Source organism: Mobula birostris, chromosome 1 (genome assembly GCF_030028105.1).
Source record: "Mobula birostris isolate sMobBir1 chromosome 1, sMobBir1.hap1, whole genome shotgun sequence".
NCBI classification, from domain to species: Eukaryota; Metazoa; Chordata; class Chondrichthyes; order Myliobatiformes; family Myliobatidae; genus Mobula; species Mobula birostris.
The window spans coordinates 105856278-105877983 of NC_092370.1; the positions used below are offsets into that span (position 1 = coordinate 105856278).

At 40.2% G+C, this 21706-nt stretch overlaps 1 protein-coding gene across 3 annotated transcripts in view; it reads right to left on the reverse strand.

Moving 5' to 3' along the window:
- Window positions 1–6049: 6049 nt before the first annotated feature.
- phf20l1 (PHD finger protein 20 like 1) overlaps window positions 6050–21706 on the reverse strand; it is a 122480-nt gene continuing 106823 nt past the window's right edge. For all 3 annotated transcript variants that reach the window (XM_072259743.1, XM_072259738.1, XM_072259748.1), the window contains exons 18-22: window positions 21551–21650; window positions 18951–19146; window positions 15724–16078; window positions 12517–12694; window positions 6050–8017 (exon numbers count right to left, since the gene is read on the reverse strand). In XM_072259743.1, coding sequence (XP_072115844.1) covers window positions 7875–8017; window positions 12517–12694; window positions 15724–16078; window positions 18951–19146; window positions 21551–21650 — 972 coding nt within the window. In that variant the 3' untranslated portion in view covers window positions 6050–7874. The remainder of the gene's footprint in view (window positions 8018–12516; window positions 12695–15723; window positions 16079–18950; window positions 19147–21550; window positions 21651–21706) is intronic.

A 21706-nucleotide genomic window follows, 5' to 3' on the forward strand; every position in this document is an offset into this window, starting at 1 on the left:
TGGGGATTTATCCACCCTAATTTGCCTCAAGAAAGCAAGCATGTCCTCCTCTGAAATCTCTATAGAGTCCATGACCTTGATGCTGTTTTTCCTCACATCTATAGACTCTGTGTTTCCTGCGTAAATACAGTTTTAAAATAATCCATTTAAGATCTCCCACATCTCTTTTGGCTCCACACATAGATTACCATTCTACTCTTCCAGAGAACAATTTTGTCCCTTGGTAATCTTCTGCTCTTAACATATCTGTAGCATCCTTTAGGATTCTCCTTCACCTTGTCTGCTAGGGCAACATCATGCCTTCTTTTAGGTATCCTGATTTCTTTCTTAAGTGTACAAGTATCGATTTTATTCCTGCTCCAGAAATAAGTGGAAAATCCCATCAGGGAGTCAAAGTGCTTTATTAAAGAAGTTGTGAGTTAGACATGCTGTCTCTCAGGTATGACATTAAACTAAGTCACTGTCTGTACTATCTCGGCCCAAAATATCGACTGCTTATTCTTCTCCATTCATGCTGCCTGGCCTGCTGAGTACCTTAAGCATTTTGTGTGTGTTTTACAATGAAAGCGGAGATTTTGAGAATGCAACAGTTTTTAACTAGCGTCAGTCATGTGCACTTGTGTGGCCATTACACACCATACAGTGCTTCGAGTGAACAGTTTTTAAATAGCATCAGTTACATATGCTTGTGTTATTCATTTGGGTCAACTGATGCCAAATTAAAAGGCAGTTATTTCTGACACCACTTCATGCAGGAAGACAATGAAGGCAGTACATTATCTGCACTGGGCGCCTGCACTGAGTTTGTTCAGTTACAGTCAATCGAAGAACATGGCAACATACACTGCATGAATTCCTCTATCAATAAGGAACACTGTTTCATAGTACTCTAATGATATTGGTAGTGTTCTAACTTGTTCTGTATTTCACTTAAATACATAATTTGTTTCTCAGTTAAACAGTAATTTTTCTTTTTAAAAATATTTCCATGGAACTTCGGCTAATTAGCGAAACCATTTAATTGGGCGAAAATATACTTGTCTTGATGTGTATCCCAAATAAGTGGCATCCACTGTACACAGATCCTTGCCAAGGTTCCAATTCTATGATCTGCTCATAACCTGGACAGTTCACAGGTCAGAAATAGGGCTGGGAACCAAGTTGCCAAGTGGCAAAAGATGCCTGCAGCCTTGTAGCAACAAGCAAATCTACCTGCTGATCACCCAGATGCTTGTTCATATGTACAGGATGCACATAAGTTGGGAGTTCATAACCTGGGGGGGAACCTGCATGTGAAGAAAGAAGGAATATTAAGATACTAATCAGGTACCTCCAGGTTTTGGAATGTTAGAAATATACCATATTTCCATTCTCCTAATTTAGAAGAATTCATTCTATTGAAAGAGGCAACTTTTATGTAGAGTTAAAATGATCTGAGAAACTGTTCATACTTTGAAAAGGTAAACCTCACTCCATCTTCAGGAAAATGCCAAACAACGCATATAAAGTAAATGCTTCTAGGTACATCTAGGTACTAAGCATTGAAGCAAGTGAATTCCTTATACATGCATTTGTTTGGATTTTAAACATGATATCACAAAGTTAACAAAGAACACAGAACTATGCTACTTGAAAGCCCAAGCATCTGTTTGGCTGTGGACTCAAAGGAGCAATGATGCATTTATACACGGACTCTTGATCTTTCAGTTTTCCTAGAAATGCTCCAGTGAATGGCTTATCCACAGATTGCCAAGAGTGTAGATGCTGAATAAATAAGCTACTGGCAATCCCTAGCTGAAGACAAGGCAGGAAGGAATATCAATTAAATTTGCAAAAAAAACCATTCTATAATGATAAGTGCCTTTAGGAGGATTGATAGATAGTGTCTGAAAAGTAAAACTTTCTTTGGAACACTGTTGTTTGAGTGGCAACTTCATTGACATATTTCAAATTATAAGGGAGCTGGACAGTGCAAACACAGAGGACGTATTTTTCTTCATCGGGGCCAAAGAGCAGGCAACATAAAATTAAAGTAACTGGTAGAATAGGGGTGTAGAACTCACCACCTGAGAAAGTAATAGAGGTACAAATTTTCGTAATCTTTAAAAAGTAGCTGGATGTGTCTTTGTAAAACTATGGTTTACAGGGGGGACTCACATACAGTACTACAAGTGGGATTACATTGGTTATCTCTTGATAAACATGTATGTGATGGACAGGATCTCCTCCTTCTGAGTTGTAAAGTTTCATTGATTCAGACTGGATGACTCCAGATGAGCAGAACCTAATAGTTAGAAAAGTAGTTAGAAAAATGATGGTGTAGTGGTTATATAGTGTAGTGGGTAGTGGGTAGTGGCTCCACAAGTCACTACTACAGGGTGTGACGACCCTGCCTTACACGAGTCCTGGGCTCAGCTGGCTCTGGCTGACAGTACCTGGTATGGGTCCCTATCCAGGGTTAAGGATCCCACTGCCTTGTGGGTACCTTCCGGAGAAGAGAAGTCTAAGGTGTAAACCCTACACAAATCCAGAGGGAGCCCCTAAGGCAGTTGGATGATGTATCACGTCACCTCCTGGCAGCTCCTGCAGCCAAGCTGATGCCAAATGTACTGCTTCGCATTCCTTTGGACCACATCCATGAAGCCAAGAGGGGGATCTTGATGTCTGGGCAGCCCAAGATCTCCATGTTCATCACCCAGGTCTGCGCCCTGGAGAGCCGGGCACATCCATTGTCTACTCAGACAAACGGAGCCATGAGTGGTTATATGTTGGATGGAGGGAGAAGGGGAAGAGATCGTAATAGATTGCTACTATTCAGAGTCAATGCCACATTGCTTTTCAGGTTAACACACACAGAACACTGGAGTGGAATAAGCTGTCATGTTTGAGGCCGAGACTCCTTATCAGAAATTTTGTGTAAGTTACTTTGGATTGCCAATATCTGCAGAATCTCTTGTGCTTATTATTGCTATGCAGGTGTCAACATTTGGCAAATAAAAGCAAGGATCTAGAATAGTGGCCAATGTAGAAGCAAGTAACAAATAAGAACAGACTTTAAGATTTTAGAAAGTGATCACAAGGAGCAAAATTTAAGATTAATGAGCAAAACCTCCATAGATTGTCATAAAGCTTTAGAGTCCACATGTCTATGGTGGCCATTAAGTGACTATTTTTACTTAACTGTCTTACGGTCTTTAGTTTACCGGCATTTCGTTTATATCCTTCTATGCCTTGGTGATTCAAGTGCTCATCTAGGTACTTCTCTTAAAAGCCATTGAAGTCCGGATTGCAACAAAAAAAATCATCAGATCCTCTTTAAACCTCTTCCCCTTCCAGGTGAGGCGACACTTCACCTGTGAGTCGGCTGGGGTGATATACTGTGTCCGGTGCTCCCGATGTGGCCTTTTATATATTGCCGAGACCCGACGCAGACTGGGAGACCGCTTTGCTGAACACCTACGCTCTGTCCGCCAGAGAAAGCAGGGTCTCCCAGTGGCCACACATTTTAATTCCACATCCCATTCCCATTCTGACATGTCTATCCATGGCCTCCTCTACTGTAAAGATGAAGCCACACTCAGGTTGGAGGAACACCACCTTATATTCCGTCTGGGTAGCCTCCAACCTGATGGCATGAACATTGACTTCTCTAACTTCCGCTAAGGCCCCACCTCCCCCTCGTACCCCATCTGTTATTTATTTTTATACACACATTCTTTCCCTCTTTCTCCCTCTGTCCCTCTGAATATACCCCTTGCCCATCCTCTGGGTTCCCCCCCCCCACTGTCTTTCTTCCCGGACCTCCTGTCCCACGATCCTCTCGTATCCCTTTTGCCAATCACCTGTCCAGCTCTTGGCTCCATCCCTCCCCCTCCTGTCTTCTCCTATCATTTTGGATCTCCCCCTCCCCCTCCAACTTTCAAATCTCTTACTAACTCTTCCTTCAGTTAGTCCTGACGAAGGGTCTCGGCCTGAAACGTCGACTGCACCTCTTCCTAGAGATGCTGCCTGGCCTGCTGCGTTCACCAGCAACTTTGATGTGTGTTGCTTAATCCTATCTTGTCTAGTTTTAGATAGCAGCCCTACAGGGGAAAATTTCTACCATCTATTTTATCTATGCCCTTCATAATTTTGAATACCTTTATCAGGTTCCCCTTTCAGCTTCTCAGCTCCAAAGAAAACAAGCCCAGCTCATACAGTCTCTTGCATAAGTGGCATGCCCCATGCTTAGCAACATCCCAGTGAAAACCCCCTGGACAATCACATCTTTCCTAAGCAGTGGTTTATTAAGTAATTATTGTCACATGTAAAAAAGATATAGTGTGTATTGCAAGCCATCCAGACAGATCGTGCCATACATAATTACACTGAAGTAGTGAAAACAGAACACAGAATACAGTACTATGCTCCATTTACAGAGAAAGTGCAGTGCAAGCAGACAAGCATAGAGCAAGGATCATGATGAGGTAAATTGGGAGAGTTCAAGAGTTCAGCTTTTAACGTATGAAAGGTTCTTTCAAGATTCTGACAACAGCAGCAGAGAAGGTGTTCTTAGGTCTGTTGATATGTTCTAAGCTTTTGTATTTTCTGCCTGATGAAAGAAAACAGAATGACTGGGTTGGAAAGGTTCCTTGATTTCCCAAGCTGCTTCCCCAAGGCAGTGGGAGGTGTAGACAGAGACAAGGGAGGGGAAGCTGAACTGCTTGATGGAGAGGGTTGTGTTCACAACTTTCTCCAGTTTCTTGCAGTCTTGAGAAGAGTAGTTGCCTAACCAAGCTGTGACGTATCCAGATAGGATGCTTTTGTGCTGTGCTAATCATAACCTTACAAAGTACTCCGACTGTAGCCTAACAAATGTTTAACCTCTTTGCATTTATACTTCATACTGTTGCTAATGATATCAAATATCCCATGGGTCTTCTTCATCACCTTATCTAGCTGTGCTGCTACCTAAGTCTCTCTGTACCTCAATGTAGTCGCTTCTTACCAGTCCTCCAAAACTGCACTACTTCAGTCAGAATTAAATTCCATCTGTCGTTCCCTTGCCAGTCTTATCATTGATCAATATCATCCTACTGGTCAAACATAAGACATAAGATATAGGAGCAGAATTAGGCCATTCAGTCCATCGAGTCTGCTCTACTATTCAATCATAGCTGATTTTGTCATTTGAAGTATCTGTGAGCAGTCTCTTAGAATGTTAAAGTCAATGCTCCCCGATCTTTTTTAAAATATAATTCTTCCATATGGGCATTTATTAGCTATTAATTTTCAATCTTGAAAGGTGATCTGAGTCCTTCAGCAGGCCTTTTAGTTCACCTCATTTGTGTCAACAAACGCCCAAATCTGCTACTTCCACTTCCCCTCACAACATCCCATTCAACTTCAACCAGCCTCCACCTAATATTCTCCTTCCACCATTGTACCAGAGGAAATTCACAGTAGCCAGGTGAACTACCACCTAGCACATCTTTGGCATGTGGATGGAAACCACGGTGCCTGTGGAGAAATCCACACCATAATATGAAAAGTGCATGTGCGAAATGAACAATCAGGATGTGACCTACATCTCTGGTGCTCTGAGGCAGCAACATTAGTTTCTGAAACTTTCTGCATGCACCTTTGCAATTGTTGCAGTGCTTGTAATAAGGCTGATGCAAGGTTTGCCTTCTGGATTTTATCCTTGCTATAACGAAGGAACAATGACATACATTCTTGTTGGGTGACTGAAGGTAAATCAGAAAATAATGTTTCCAGTCATCTCTGAACCCAATGGACATTGGATTTTGGTGATGCAATTTGAAAACTTTGTCAGTTTGGTGCAGTACACTCAGTATACAGTATCCTTACTGTACAATATGCTTCTGTGAAGTTCAAGGGAGTCTTCAACCCATAACATTAACCGTGCTTCACTTTTTACATGAACTACCTGACCTGCTGAGAGTTTGCAATATTTTTTTTGTTTCAGATTTACTGTATCTGCAACTTTTTTTGATTTTCTTAGTTCAGCTGAAACAGATTGTTGCTTGTTTCCAACAGTCAAAGATCCTTTTTGTTTTTAAATATTTATTGTCTATGAAAAACACATATTAATGTTTTTATACACAAATGAAATGAAAAGGGAACTTAAGCTTCCAGAATTTTATACACTTAAGGCAAATATACACTTTTGTGATGTATACATTTAGAGTCAACGTACATTCTTTTGGCAAATACATTTGCCTAGTACAATTCTTTTTTATTATATTTCATATTTTTGAACAACAGCAGAGTACTTTAGGCAAGTAAAAATATAGTGAGGCCCTCCACCACAGCAACAGCTTACAAGCTGAGTCTATTTGCATTGACATTATTTTTCATACACTTGTTTTGATTAGATGCAAACCGCTACACAGAGTAGGATTACAGGTACTGGTACTAATTATCTGTTTGTGCAACAACTACTCACCATCAAACCCTTACAATACACTGCCCACAATTTAATATGTTTTCTTGACTCCTCTTATTTTAAACACCCTTAAATTTTGTACCAACTCAAGAAGTATTTTGCTTTTTTGCCTCTCTGTTGGGGAGTGGCAGGGAGAAAGAATGATGGGAGATCTGCAGGATGACCTAATTTGCTTCACGTATTCCCTAACCTGCCTGTGAGTAGCTTTTGCCTTCACTTGAAATCGTGAACATTTGTTCCACAGAGAGTGATGGAACGTCTCAAATTGACTGTGAGTACTCAAAAACTAACATCTCGGTTTAGGCTCTGCACAGTATACTGTTAACCACTGCACAGAATACAACAGAGAAACTTAAATCCTTAGGTTTCATAAAGTTTTAAGAACACATTTCAGATCACTGGTGGGTGCAAAATATTGAAGTTGCTGCACAGAATATCAATTACTTGCACTTTCAAATCCAGCAAGGTTCCAGTGGTTATATAGTGCTACTGAACTGAATAATTCATAGGTCAAATTCAGCAATCAATTCTTGTACTTGACCCTCAATGAAGCTGTTTCTTCCTTCTATCCTTTAATCTTAAAAGGCCAGAAAATGTTGAACTACTTCATCTTTCCCTGCTAAGCAAATATTTACTTTACTTTTGTCGTCAAATAACCAGTTTGTATGATATGGAGAATTCAAAAAGAAGTTGAGGTTTAACCACTGGGAACTTGCACAGAGGCTAACTCCCATGCTGTGGGATGATTACTCCTTCCTCAACTAATCCTGCAGCAAGTGGTCTGAATCTGTATTTAGTCAATATATTGTGAGAATATAATGAACACCAGCTCAGTGATTTAAAACTATCTCCCTTTTGCTCCAGTGTTCCCACGTTTGTGTTATTTCATTGATAAGACAATGAAGCTGTCAACTGTCTACAGTACTTGACCTGAGCAGCAGGTCTGATCTTTTTCTAGCATCCACAGTAACAAATGCTGTTGACCCCTCCCGCTCCTTCATCAACCTAAAACTTCTTCCACAACCCTAACGAATTCATAAGAGGTAATGAAAGAGCATGTGAACACATCAACAGCGATTTTGATGCTCTTTGAACGATATGCACAACATCATGGGGTCACCTTATTCTGAAAAGAACTGTAAATGAAAGTGAAGGTGTCTAAAGCTTGATACTGAAAGATACCTAAAAGTTTAATATTTTTTTCAAGTCTCATTTATTGGTTTCAACATGCTAATAGTATTCTTGTTCTTCTGTCTACCAAGATGTTTCTCAATGTTTCTTCCCTGTTTCCTTGATGTGATTTTCACTCTGCTCCATTACTTTGCATTCATCCGCTGTTCCCACACCCAACATGTTCGTTAAAGTTAATGTAGCTTCACCTTCTACGTTCTTCTCCCCCATCCCTATCGATCAATCATTTTTCTTCTCAAAGAGAGCAGCAGCAAACCATTTGCTGCACCTTTCCCAAATCCGTCAGGAGTTGCTTGATGTGGCGTTTCAGCTGTGGAAGTCTTGCAAGTGGCTCCGTTGGTTCAAGTTCCCCAGAAAAATCCAGCCAGCTTTCCAGAACTGGAAGATTGCACAGTAAGAAGCAAAAGAAAAGTCACAAATTCACTACAGTCAAAGATCCAAAAGGGGACTTTAAAACTGACACCATTAATTTTTCTCTGCTGAATATTTTCAGTCAGATTGCTCTGTACAGTTTTACATCAATATCACTACTGAAAGAGGAAGTTACCATCAGGATGACTTAGCTGTTGAACTGTTTAAGGTTGGACAGAAGGGTTTTACAAGGAAAATGGGAATAGATTATTTTGGTAGATAAGGCATCATCTGTCTGCCATTTCCACCCATGCATTACTAGGTCAGACAAGTCAGCATATTAACACACATTTCTGATCTTTTGTGGTGGAGTGTATTTAACCTCAATCATATACAAGGTGAACTACCAAAATCATAGACAGAAGTTCTATAGCTATTCAACTCTTCTATGTCTGAGGAATTGGTGCAGAGGGCTGGGTCTCAGATTTCTGGACTATTGAGCTCCCTTCTGGGGAACATATCACCTGTACAAAAAAGACAGGTTACACCTCAACCTAAGGGGGACCAACATCCTTGCAGGCAGGTTTGCTAGAGTTGTTGGGAAGGATTTAAATTAATTTGGCAGGGGAATGGGAATCAGAGTGATAGGGCTGAGGATGGGGCAATTGGTGAACAAGAACCAATTGCATGGCTTGGAAGATGACACCTCCGGGGCGCAGCCCTGAAGACAACCAATACCGTGCTGGTGTTGCTGACTGAGGCGTCGCGGGAGAAGGAACATGAGGATTTCGGCGCGACAGATATGCAGACGGAGGTCCCTGTAGTCGAGCGACTGTCTCTCTCTCTCTCGATGGTGGGGAGAGTTTGCTGCTGATTCTCAAATCAAAGAATCTCAGAATAGAAAGCGACGCAGCAGACTGTAACATCATAACAGCGGCTGTTAGTTTCCCCTTTCATTGTGAAATGGATGACATTTCTCTGTCCTTTGTTAGTGAGAGAGAGAGAGCCTGTGGCATGTCGAACTGTCGGGTAAACAGTAGCTCTTGTTGACTGCAGATTACGGTCTCTCTTTGGGTGCTTGGTGGGGGATGGCTGCTGATGCTTTTTGCTGAAATTGGTGGGGGAAGGGGGCAGTTGATGCGGTTGATGCTCTGCTGCTGCTTGCACAGGGGAGGGGAGAGGGGGCATTTGGGTCCTAATGGTTTTTATGTCATTCATTCTTTTGAGGTTCTTCTGCTTTTCATGGATGTCAACGAAGATTAAGTATTTCAGATTGCATACTCTATACATTCTCTGGTAATAAATGGAACCATCTGAAGTAAATGCAGTGTGTGGATAGACTATGAGGAAGTCAGGCAGATGAAGGGGCAAAATTGCAGTCAGTGGGATGAGTTAAGTGTAACATGGGGCAAAATCAAAAATGGTGATCAATGCAAGGTGTTATATTTGAATACATGCACTATACAGAATAAGATAGATGATCTTGTAGCGCAGTTAGAGATTGGCAGGTATGACGTTGTAGGCACCACTGAGTTATGAGTGAAAGAAGATCATAGTTGGGATCTTAACATCCAAGGACAGGCAGGTAAGCAGAGGGGTGAGGTGCCCTATTTGTAAAAATTGTAATCAATTCCTTAGATGGAGGTGACATAGGATTGGAAGATGTAGAATCCTTGTGGATAGAATTAAGAAATTGCAAGGGTAAAAAGACTCAGATGCGAGGTATTTAAGGCGCCATGGCCGTGGCTCCTGGACCAGCTGCAGCGCTGGACTGGCTCTGTGGCTATGGATTCACTTTCAGGTTGTTGTGTGTGTTTTTTTAGAGTGTCCTTTTGTGTTTCTTTGTTTTGTGGTTGCCTACAAAAAGACAAATCTAAGGTTCTATATGGTATACATACTTCAATAATAAATGTACTTTGAACTTATGAATTTTGTAAAAAGGGCAATATTATGATAGTCACGGAGGATTTCAATATGCAGGTAGATTAGGAAAATCAGGTTGGTGGTGAAGAGAGGGAATTTGTAGAATGCCTGCGAGATGCCTTTTTAGAGCAGCTTATGGTTCCCACTAGGAGAAAGGCAATTCTGGATTGGGCATTGTGTAATGAACCAGATTTGATTAGGGAGCTCGAGGTAAAAGAACCCTTTGGAGGCAGTGATCATAATATGATAGAATTCACCCTGCAGTTTGAGAGGGAGAAGATAAAATTTAAATATAAATTACAGTGGAGTAAAGGAAATTACGGAGGCATGAGAGAAGAGATGGCCAAAGTTGCTTGGAAGGGAACAATATCAGGGATGATGGCCAAATGGCTGGAGTTTCTGGGAACAATTTGGCAGATGCAGGATAGATAGATCCCAAAGATGAAGCAGTATTCTACAGGGAGGATGGCGCAACTATGGTTGACAAGGGAAGTCAAAGACAGCAAAAAACCAAAAGAGAGGGCATATAATTAATGAAACATTAGTGAGAAGTTAGAGGATATGGAAGTTTTTCAAATCCAACAGAAGGCAACTATAAAAAGCCATAAAAGATGAAATACGAAGGTAAGTTAGCCAATAGTATAAAAGAGGATTGACTTAAACAGCACAAAACTATCATGGAGTGCCACTGATTTTTGGGACCACCTGGCATAAAACCAGAGGAAAAGAATTTTAACAAAGATGAAGATCTCATTCAAAGTAAGAACTGGAATTCAATTGTAAACAAGGTGGGACAGCAGAAACCTGATTAATTGATTGAGGACAATCATGAGGGACGAACAACAGGGGTATGTATAGCACCAGACTAGATGTGCTTGGGCATTATCCCTGATGAAGATGGCAGAGTTTGTCATCGAAACATTGGTTAAAATTGATACCTGTATCCAGCTGGTAGCCCAAGAAGAGTCTATTTGTCATATACATTAGGAAAGCACTGGATCCTTTTTCGGGATACCAAATGTTTTTTCAGATATATGAAAAGTAAAAGAGATGAGAGTGGATACCGGACCACTGGAAAATGATGCCTGAGAGGTAGCAATGGGGAACAAAGACCATCTGAAAATTCAAGTAAACACCATCCACTGACTCTCCTTTGGCTATCCTGCCTATTAGCTCTTCAAATAACTCCCACAGATTTGTCAGTCAAGATTTCCCCTTAAGGAACATGAGGCTGGTGAACAAGTTAAGAACTTGTATTACAGTATTACAGGAAAGATACTAGCATAGATAGAAGATTGGCTGATTAGCAGGAGGCAAAGAATGGAAATAAAGCGGGCCCTTTCTGGTTGGCTGCTGTTAACTAGTGGCATTCTGACCGCTTCTTTTCAGGTTGCATGTCAGTGAATTGGATGGCGGAATTGATGGATTTGTGGCCAAGTTTGTAGACTATATGAAGATAGATGGAGGGACAGGTCGTGTTGAGGAAGCAGGGATTTTGCAGAAGTACTTAGACAGATTTGGAGAATGAACAAAGAGATGGCAGATGGAATATAGAGTTAGGAAGTATATGGTTGTACACCTTGGTAAAAGGAATAAAGCCTTAGACTATTTTCTGATGGGGAGAAAATTCAAAATCTGAGGTGCAAAGTGACTTGGAAGTCCTTGTGCAGTGCTCCCTAAAGGTTAACTTGCAGGTTGAATTGGAAGGCAAAGGCAATATTGGCATTCACTTTGAGAGGACTAAAATATAATAGGTTGTAATGCTGAGGTTGTATACAGTATTGGTCAGACCGCGCTTGAAGCGTTGAAAGCAGTTTTGGACCCCTTATCTAAGAAAAGATGCGCTCGCATTGGAGAGGGTCCAGAGGAGGTTCACAAGAATGATTTCGGGAATAAAAGGGTTAATGCATGAGAGCATTAATGCTTGGCTCTAATCTGTACTCGCTGGAGCTTAGAATGAGGGGGGAATTTCTAACTGAATATTAAATGGCCTAGATAGAGTGGATGTGGAGAGGATGTTTCCTGTAATGGGGAGCCTAGGACTAGGGGGCATAGCGTCAGAATAGAGACATCATTTAGACCAGAGATAAGGAGGAATTTCTTTAGCCATTGGGCAGTGTATCTGTGGAATTCATCATCATAGATGGCTGTTGGGTATACTTAAAAGGAAAATTGATAGGTTCTTTATTAGTCAGGGCACCAAAGGTTATGGGGAGAAGGCAGGAGAATGCGGTTGAGACGGACAATAAATCAGCCATAGTGGAATGGCAGAGCAGACTCTATGGACTAAATTGTCCAATTCTGCTCCAATGTTCTATGGTCATATGGTCTATCATCTTCCACCTTTAATTTAAGGATGGTACTACCTACGTTCAGGATTTTATCACCAAGCAGAAAAATCTACCAAATCAATTCCTCTTCTCTGAGTGGTATACTTCTGGCACTAAACTCCCATACCCCTTTCAAAACCTGAATTAAAGCACAACTTATGAAACTCAAAGGAATAAAGGAAATTTTGCGAATTATATCACTATAGTGAAGACTTGGATTTGTTTTTAATAAGACAATAGGAACAAAGGTATCATGGTAGTCACTGGTCTTACCATCCAGCTCCTTCTCAATAAGGTCCATTCTGTTATTGACTTCATTTTGCACGGTCTCAATGTGAGTCAGTAGGTTCACCTGCCATGGAAATTGCGGGTTGATGTGCTCATTTTCCATTGTCTTGTCACAGTTGCCATCATTTAAAATCATAAATGTTTCTTTAAGGTCAGTAGTCCCCTGTTATCAACATAATTGTACAAAACAAAAACAATGTATCATTCAGTATAGCCCAATGTAAAGGAGGATTTTTGTCCTGTTTATTGATCAGAGGTACATAGTGAATCAGTTCATTTCAAATGAATAAATTGCTTTGAGGCAATATTAAATAACCACCAGATATCTGAATTTACATTCAACACACTTAGATTTTTTTTTATCATGGAGTTACCAAATGGCTTATCTCAGGCATTGGAGGACTGGCCGAAATGCCTGAGGTTAAAGTGGGAGAGAATGGATAAGACTCCCAATCTTCTCTGAGATGTAAAGAAATGAAACAACTGTGCATGAACAATTGTTTCAACAGGAAAGGCCAATACTGCAAGCCACTCCCACGACTCCAATCTTAAAACAGTCAGCTGGTACTCAGTGCCTTAAAGAATGAGCATCTGCAGAACCAAATATCACCAAAAGAAAAGAAATTTGGCAGGGAAAAGCAGAGAACAAAATCACCAAAATTCAACATGGAACTTACATGGTACATGAAATTTACTTTCAGACCTCTTCTGACATTTTAAAGGAACCAAAGACACAGTAACAGAAAATGTCATTTTAACATTGAAGGCTACATCCATCATTTCTTTGAAGTAGTGCAGAATCAGTTGGGAACTCAACCGGTCAGTTAGCATCTAGTTTGGGATGGTCACCAAGTGGCTTCAACATTGCTTATACTTACTATCCCAAGCCTGTCTAGACCTTATAGACAAAGAACATGCTGCATTATTTAAGGAATTGATAATGAATTTGAACACAACAATTATCAGACCTTATGATGATTATACCACTAAGAAACAAGTCATTAAACTGAAATGGCCTCCTGTGTTTCAAATTATCTCATAATTAGAAACATGACCATATAGAGGAAAGGTTGTTTTATGTTTTTCATGTATTTAGAACATTAATTTGAAAGAAATATATTTATTGGATATGGGAATTGCAGGCAATTCAATACTTGTAGCATATCGTCAATGATCCTTGAGAGGATGTGAGAATGGGATTTCATTGCTGCAGTCTGTCTGGTAAAGGATGAGCATCAGTGATGTTAAAGAAAGAGATATTTTTCCCTGTAATAATTGTGTAGTTTGGAGGGGAACCAGCAACTTAGAAATATTTTATTCCTTTTTCTCATCCTTCTCCATTCCAAAAGTTCTAACCTAAACACTTGACCAAAAAACTCTTAATGACTAAAACGCAATGGGCTGTAACAGTCGGCTCCGAGCCTAACACAAAGCTTTTCACAAATATTTAAAATATTTTTAGTAATTGAGTACAGCTAAGATTACAAATAAATCTTTACAAGCAAGTCAATTGTTTGGCAAATTCATAGTAATAAAAACAAGATCAGAATTCAAGATCCATTTCCCAAAAGCTAATACCTTAAAATCATTTAAAAATTCTGATGCACTTTTTTCAAGGACCATGCTTAGTTCATCCCTCTAAAACAGTGGTCCTCAACCTCCGGGCCGCGAAGCATGCAGGGGTGCAGTGGTAGCACCCAGCACATTTTTAACAAAAAAGCCAAAATAAACAAGCTAATTAATTAGGTGCCGCCCGGCATGTAAATGCCAGCCCAGATCAGAGATGTGCTGGGTGTGTCCCGGCTACCAGTGCACCCCTGCATGCTTCGCGGCCCGATATCGGTCCGCAGCCTGGAGGTTGGGGACCACTGCTCTAAAACCATCCATTTGTCAGCTGAATCCATTAATAGAGTGCCTTACAACAGCCTTCTCCTGTAGCTTAAAATCTAGTTTGGCTAATTTGATGGTATTGTCAGATCTGAATTAAACCTCATCCAAATGTGATACTTCAGTTGAACTGAAGGGTTTCATTGTTTAGAAACACTGGAATATGAATTGCTTATTTGATACTTACGTTTAATGATTCAATTACATTAGCAAATTAATTCAATATACCCACATTTGCCTCAGTATATTTATTTAACAAAATACTTATCAATCTTAGATTTGAAATTAATGACTGGCCATTCAGTAACTGCGATGTCTTGCAGATAGTTCCAAGCTTTACCTCCTTTTGCATGTACACTATCGCTTAACTTCACCCCTGAAAGGCTTAGCTATAAGTTTTAGCATGCTTTCTATTCTAAGGCTTCCAAATCTCTAGAAATAGTTTATCTTGATCCACCACAATAGTTTGCCTTTCTATTTTGAAAACATTCCTCAAATCACGTGATAGTTATTCTTCCTTCCCAACTTTGGCTTTAAAAGATAGATTGGCTTTATTCACATGTGCATCATATAATGAAATGTGTTGTTTTGCACCAAATCAATCAGTGAGGATTGTGCTGAGCAGCCACAGATGTTGGCACGCTTCCAACACCAAACAGCAGACACACAACTCACTAACCCTAATAGTGGGAGGAAACTGGAGCACCCGGAGGAACCCCATGGGGTCACGCGGAGAACATATCAACTCCTTACAGCTAGCGCTGTAAAGCACTCTGCTAGCGATGTCACCCATTTTGAACACTTGTCCTATATTTGCACTGCTCCTTTGTTATTGATTTCAAAATCAGGGCAAGTGATATTTTCTGATTATATTTTCAATCATTTTAAACAATTGTACATTTATAACATTCAAAATATTTCACTCTTAGACAGTGGTTTCCAATTTCTCACAATCTCCAATAGGAAACGGTGTTTCTGGGTGTCTAAGTTTCCCTAGGGCCTCACCTATTATCGTGTCTGAAACACTGTTAAGCCCTAAAACCTCTCTCTAACTTGTTATACATTTTTATCTGTTTACAACACTATAAATTGTCTTGGGACACTTTACTAAACATAGGACACTGTATAAGTTCAGATTGTTGCCTAGAATAGAGTTGTATTAAGAGGGATATAGAGATCTTTTTTTAAGTGTAATTCCTTCCAGTTTTTGCAGATAACCTAAAAATCCTTGCTTTAAAAAAAGCAAAAAGCAAACGGAACATAAAATCATGAGCTACTTTTAAAAAGGCAATGCAAAAAATATACCTGTTTAGATGGACTAGCCGCTTTCTGCACCATTTGTCTTTCAGTCCTCTTGAACACAGGACTCTTGTCCCCTGATCTACTGGTTTCCTCATCCTCTGAACTTGTGTGGTCTATTATAGTCTTCTTTTCTAGGCTGTAGCTCTGAGGTTTCTGGTAGCTGTGCTCATCGGTGATGTAGGTTCCTGCTACTTTTTGGATGACTTCGGATCTGCCTTTATGACTCTGACTGTGGTAGACCTTTTCAGGCTTCTTGGGACCGTCCATACATTCTTTGATCTTTTCTCCTGTAGGTTGGCCTTGAGTAGATTTGACACAGGACTGGGCCCAGAGATGCAGATCAGGGTGCTTTCTGCTCCTTCAGGTGGATAGGATAGGAAGATGTCAGACCATTTTACTTCGCAGAAAACGTAAGAAGACTGTCACCACCAGAATAACATCTTCTGTGCATTTTGTGGCTCCAGTCCACTCAAATGCAGAGTCAAAGAGTCATAGAATAATATAGAATGGAAGCACACCTTTTAGCCCAACTGACCCATGCTGACGACTTGCTGGTCCCAGCTGCCCTTGCTCAGCTCATAACCCTCCATGCCTCTTAAATGTTGTAATTTGTACAAACTTGACCACTTTCTCTGGCAGTTCGTTCCAGGTACTCACTACTCTCTCTGTGAAGAAGTTACCTCTCAGGTCTCTTTAAAATTTGTCCCTTCTTATATCTTTGTCCTGTAGTTTGCTTTCCCCAACCGTGGGGTAAGTCTATACCCGTCCATCTTATCCATTTTTATGAACTCCTGTGAGGTCACCTCTCATTCTCCTATGCTCCAAGGAACAAAGATCCAGTGTAGTCAATGTCTCCCCATAACTCAGATCTTCCAGTCTAGGCAGCATCCTTGTAAATCTCTTCTGCACCCCTCTCCAGCCTGACAATGTTGTTCCTATAGTAAGGTGACCAAAACTGCACACAACACTCCAAGTGGAGTCTCACCAATTACATATATAATTGCAACATTATATCCTTATTCCTCAACACGATGCCCTGATTAATGAAGGCCTGCATGCTAAATGCTTTCTTCACTACCCTGTCTACTTGTGTGGCTACTTTCAGTGAACTCTACAGTTGTATTACCAGTTCCCTCTTGAAACAGTGATTTAAGTTAGATCTGTCAGTGCCCTACTGTTCAGTGTAGGTCCCATCCTTGTTTAAATGACCAAAATGCACCTCCTCAAACTTCTCTAAGTTGAAATCCATTTGCCATTCCTCAACCCATCTCCCTAATTGATCAAGATCTCTTTGCAGTTCATTGTTACCTGTTTCACTGTCAGCAGTGAAATTTAATGTCTGCAGCAAACTTGCTAATTGTGCCATCTACATTCACATTCAAATAATTTAGATGAGTAATCAATAACAGAGGTCCCACCAGTGAACCCTGGGGCACCTCACTAATCACAGGCCTCCAGTTGGAGAATCGACCTTCAACAATCTCTCTGCTTCCTGTCATCAAGCTAATTCTGAATCCATCTCGCCAACTCCCTCCAAATCCTATGCAAACTAACCTTCCAGATCAGTCTGCCATTAACATCAAGATGTGGAAGCATTACATAATAATGTCCAGTTCTGCATTCATTTCCCTGTATATCTCTACAATATGCTTCACTAGGGACTACTCAGCTGTGTCAGACAGAGATTTGATAGGCAGTAGGGTGGAATTATTCTGAACCCTTACCATACTATATATGGGGGTGCACTTTTACAAAAAAGCATGTATATGGAGCATAACAATATGATGACTTGCATATATACAGTTCAAAAACAAAATTCATATATCATGTCCACATATCATAAGAAATGCTCGCAATATTCACTATCTGTTCAAGCTCTACATTACCCTACTTCATATAACAATATAACAATTACAGCACAGAAACAAGCCATCTCGACCCTTCTAGTCCGTAGCGAACTCACCTAGTCCCACTGACCTGCACTCAGTCCATAACCCTCCATTCCTTTCCTGTCCATATAGCTATCCAATTTAACTTTAAACGACAACATCGAACCTGCCTCAACCACTCCTGCTGGAAGCTCGTTCCACACAGCTACCACTCTCTGAGAAAAGAAGTTCCCCCTCATGTTACCCCTAAGCTTTTGCCCTTTAACTCTCAACTCATGTCCTCTTGTTTGAATCTCCCCCACTCTCAATGGAAAAAGCCTATCCACGTCAACTCTATCTATCCCCCTCGTAATTTTAAATACCTCTATCAAGTCCCCCCCTCAACCTTCTACATTCCAAAAAATAAAGACCCAACTTGTTCAACCTTTCTCTGTAACTTAGGTGATGAAACCCAGGCAACATTCTAGTAAATCTTCTCTGTACTCTCTCTTTACTACATAAATCTTTAATAATCTTTACTACATAAATTTACACTGATTAACAGCCGTTTGAAATTCACATTAAACTTGAGAAGAGCAAAGTGGAAGCGAAGGAACAAGATTATAACACAAATTGGAGCAGGAATTCCTCCCTATAGCATCAGGTGATGTCTTGATTCCAGAGTCAGGGACCATTAAAATTAAAACAGAAACAGACAGTGCCGGAATCTCTCAGCAGATCAGGTAGCATCCGTGGAGACAGAAACTGTTAATGTTTTAAAATCCATGTCCCCTTATCCAAATTGGAAAAGTGAGAAAATTAGTATGTTTTAAGTTGTAGGAAGGAAAAGGGTGGGGAGACCAGTGGGAATGTCAATGATGGGGTATAAACTAAGTTGTTAAAGTAACCACTTTGTTAAATTCTTGCAGAGACTGGAGAGATAAGAAAGAGAGAAAGAATTGAAATATCTAGCAAAAGAGGGGTGGTTATCTGAAATAGTTAAATTTAATACTGAGTCCTGGGGCTGTAATGTGCCCTGACAGAATATGAGGTGTCGTTTTTTGAACTTACACAGGGATCACTGGAATGAAAGAGGAGAGCAAACAGAGAGAGGTTGGAAAGGGAGAGGTGTTACAGTGATAAGAGAGTGGATGCTCAGGGTCACTTTTGCAGTCTGAAAGGTGGTATTTTGCCAATGTAGAGAACACTCTGTGGGCACAGAATGAAATGCACTGAATTGGAAGTCATCCAAATTTAATAAAACTATAGCTATAACCTAGTTTTAAAAGGAAAACTACTTTAAACTAACACTAAGATAACTTGAGTTCTGTGTAACTTTTGCTCGCGGTCACACATACTTACTGGAGAATATTAATCTTCAGTTGAAGGCCATGGAGCACTTCAGTCACACTATAAACATCAGCCAAGAGCTGGTGCGTTGATATTATTTTCTTAGCATTCTGCTGGGAATAATTCTCCTTCAAGAATGACAGACCATACATATATCCATTTTTCAGCCATTCTTTGTCATAACAATATTTGGCACTCCATCTCTGACCTATAGGAATCAAAATCATGTAGCACAGTTCTTAATTCCATAAGATGCGTTACTTCCAATGAACTATTTGTAAATTAAGTAGTTTATTGGTTATAGCTGGTTGCTATGCCCAAGTACTTCTTGAATGTAATCGGTTGTGTAATGAAGGAAACATAGTGGCTAATCTGCATCCAGCAAAGTGATAATCATTGAGTGACTAGCAATATTGATTCAGTATAGATCAGCTTATATGGGTAATTACCATAGCAAAATTTATCTAGTCCTTTCCCACAGACATCCAGGATATACATGCTCTTCACTATTTTGATGACAACTTCTAATTCCCTGGCCTCAACTGCTTCATCTGCCACTCCCTGGTTCTCTTATCTCCCCCTGTCCTCTGACAATTTCCCCTGAAACTATGTACCTCCTCCAATCTGGTATGTTATATTTGGTGCGTGCAATGTTTGTTTGTTTGCATACATATAAAAATGACTTGGATGAGTTAGTGCATTTGCAATTTACACAAAGTTTGTTGGAGTTGACGGCAATAAAAAGGTTGTTGAAAGATATAGCAGGATCAATCACAGATAGGGAAGTAAAGGACGTGTATGGCAGGTTATGTAAGCCGAGGAATTAAGTGTAGGACTTTGGATGCTGCGTTACAGTTCCACAAACCATTGCGTAGGTTCATCCTTCAACCATTGTGTGCAGTTCAGTTAGAATGTGATTCAGCTAGTGAGGGTGCAGAATGACAAGAATGTTTTTTTGAATTGGAGGGCTTGACTGTTCAGGAGAGATTTGAGGCATTTGGACAGATATTTGAAAAAGAAGAGCATAGAGGGATATGAAATTAATGCAAGCACATGGGATTAGTGTATGCAGGTAGGATGGTCAGCAAGGATACAATTGAATAAAGGTTGTATTTTTATTCTGTAAAAATCTATGATTCTCAATGGAAATTCCTATTGTCATAGCTCTTTGAATAAATGCAAGTCAGCATATCAGCATATTCAAAGAACACCTTTACCCTGACAACAAATTCAGAAGGTATATCGCATTGAAAACACATTTGTCAAAAAGAATCGTCTGAAAGTAGAGTCCAAAAAAGAGGCTTAAAGTATTGAAACATGTGAAAGTTTTGTCAGTCAAGAAAATAGTACTGATTACTTTTTTTTAAACCAGAGCTTCATTTGATTTCAGTCACAAAGGATTTTGACTTCCAGAATCATATCAAGTATAACTAAAATAATTTACAATAGATTTTCAGTCATTGAGAGAGAAAAAAAACATTCCTCCCATTGAATTTAACTAATCAAGTTACTTTTATGAATTTAGTACATTTCCACAGAAATATCTAATATGTCATTTACCGAGGTAAAAAGTGGTCAAACAGGTTTTAAATATTAACCGGAGAAAGCAGGATCTCCCAGTAGCCACACATTTTAATTCCACGTCCCATTCCCATTCTGATACGTCTATCCACGGCCTCCTCTACTGTAAAGATGAAGCCACACTCAGGTTGGAGGAACAACACCTTATATTCCGTCTGGGTAGCCTCCAACCTGATGGCATGAACATTGACTTCTCAAACTTCCACTAATGCCCCACCTTCCCCTCGTACCCCATTCGTTATTTATTTATATACACAATTCTTTCTCTCTCTCTCTCTCTCCTTTTACTCCCTCTGTCCCTCTCACTATACCCCTTGCCCATCCTCTGGGTTCCCCCCTCCCCCTTTTCTTTCTCCCTGGGCCCCCTGTCCCATGATCCTCTCATATCCCTTTTGCCAATCACCTGTCCAGCTCTTGGCTCCATCCCTCCCCCTCCTGTCTTCTCTTATCATTTTGGATCTCCCCCCCCCCACTTTCAAATCTCTTACTAGCTCTTCTTTCAGTTAGTCCTGACGAAGGGTCTCAGCCTGAAACGTCGACTGTACCTCTTCCTAGAGATGCTGCCTGGCCTGCTGCGTTCACCAGAAACTTTGATGTGTGTTGCTTAAATGTTAACTCGATGTATTTCCATACCAAATGTAATCACAAGATAGAATCATATTATTTTGTTTAAAATAAAAACAGAAAATGCAGGAAAGACTCATCAGGTCTGGTAACATTTATGGGAAGATTCCAAATGAAGAGAAATGTTGATTCTGTTTCTTCTTCCATGGATGCTGTTTGACCTCCATAGATGCTGCCTAGCTTACTGAGTTCCTCCACCATCTTGTGTGTGTTTCTCAATATTTCCAGCATCTGCATTATCTATTGTGTTTACCATTTATTGTTTGACCTGTTGAGGGTGTCCGGTATTTTCTGTTTTACTTCACTGTTCCAGCATCTGCAGTTTTTTAAAGTTTTCACTTATGTTATTTAAGTTGTACTGAAAGCTTAAATATAGCATCAGAAGGTGGCCATGTCAAGTATATTACCTGGAGGATCCCGACAGATGTAGCAAAAATATTGGTCTGGAATGTTGTCTTCCAGTAACCCCATACAGATGCCATGTTGCCAACAAAGGCACTTTTCACACTTCAGTGAGAGTGATAAAGCAAAGTGATCAAAAGAAACAGAAACAATGATTAAAA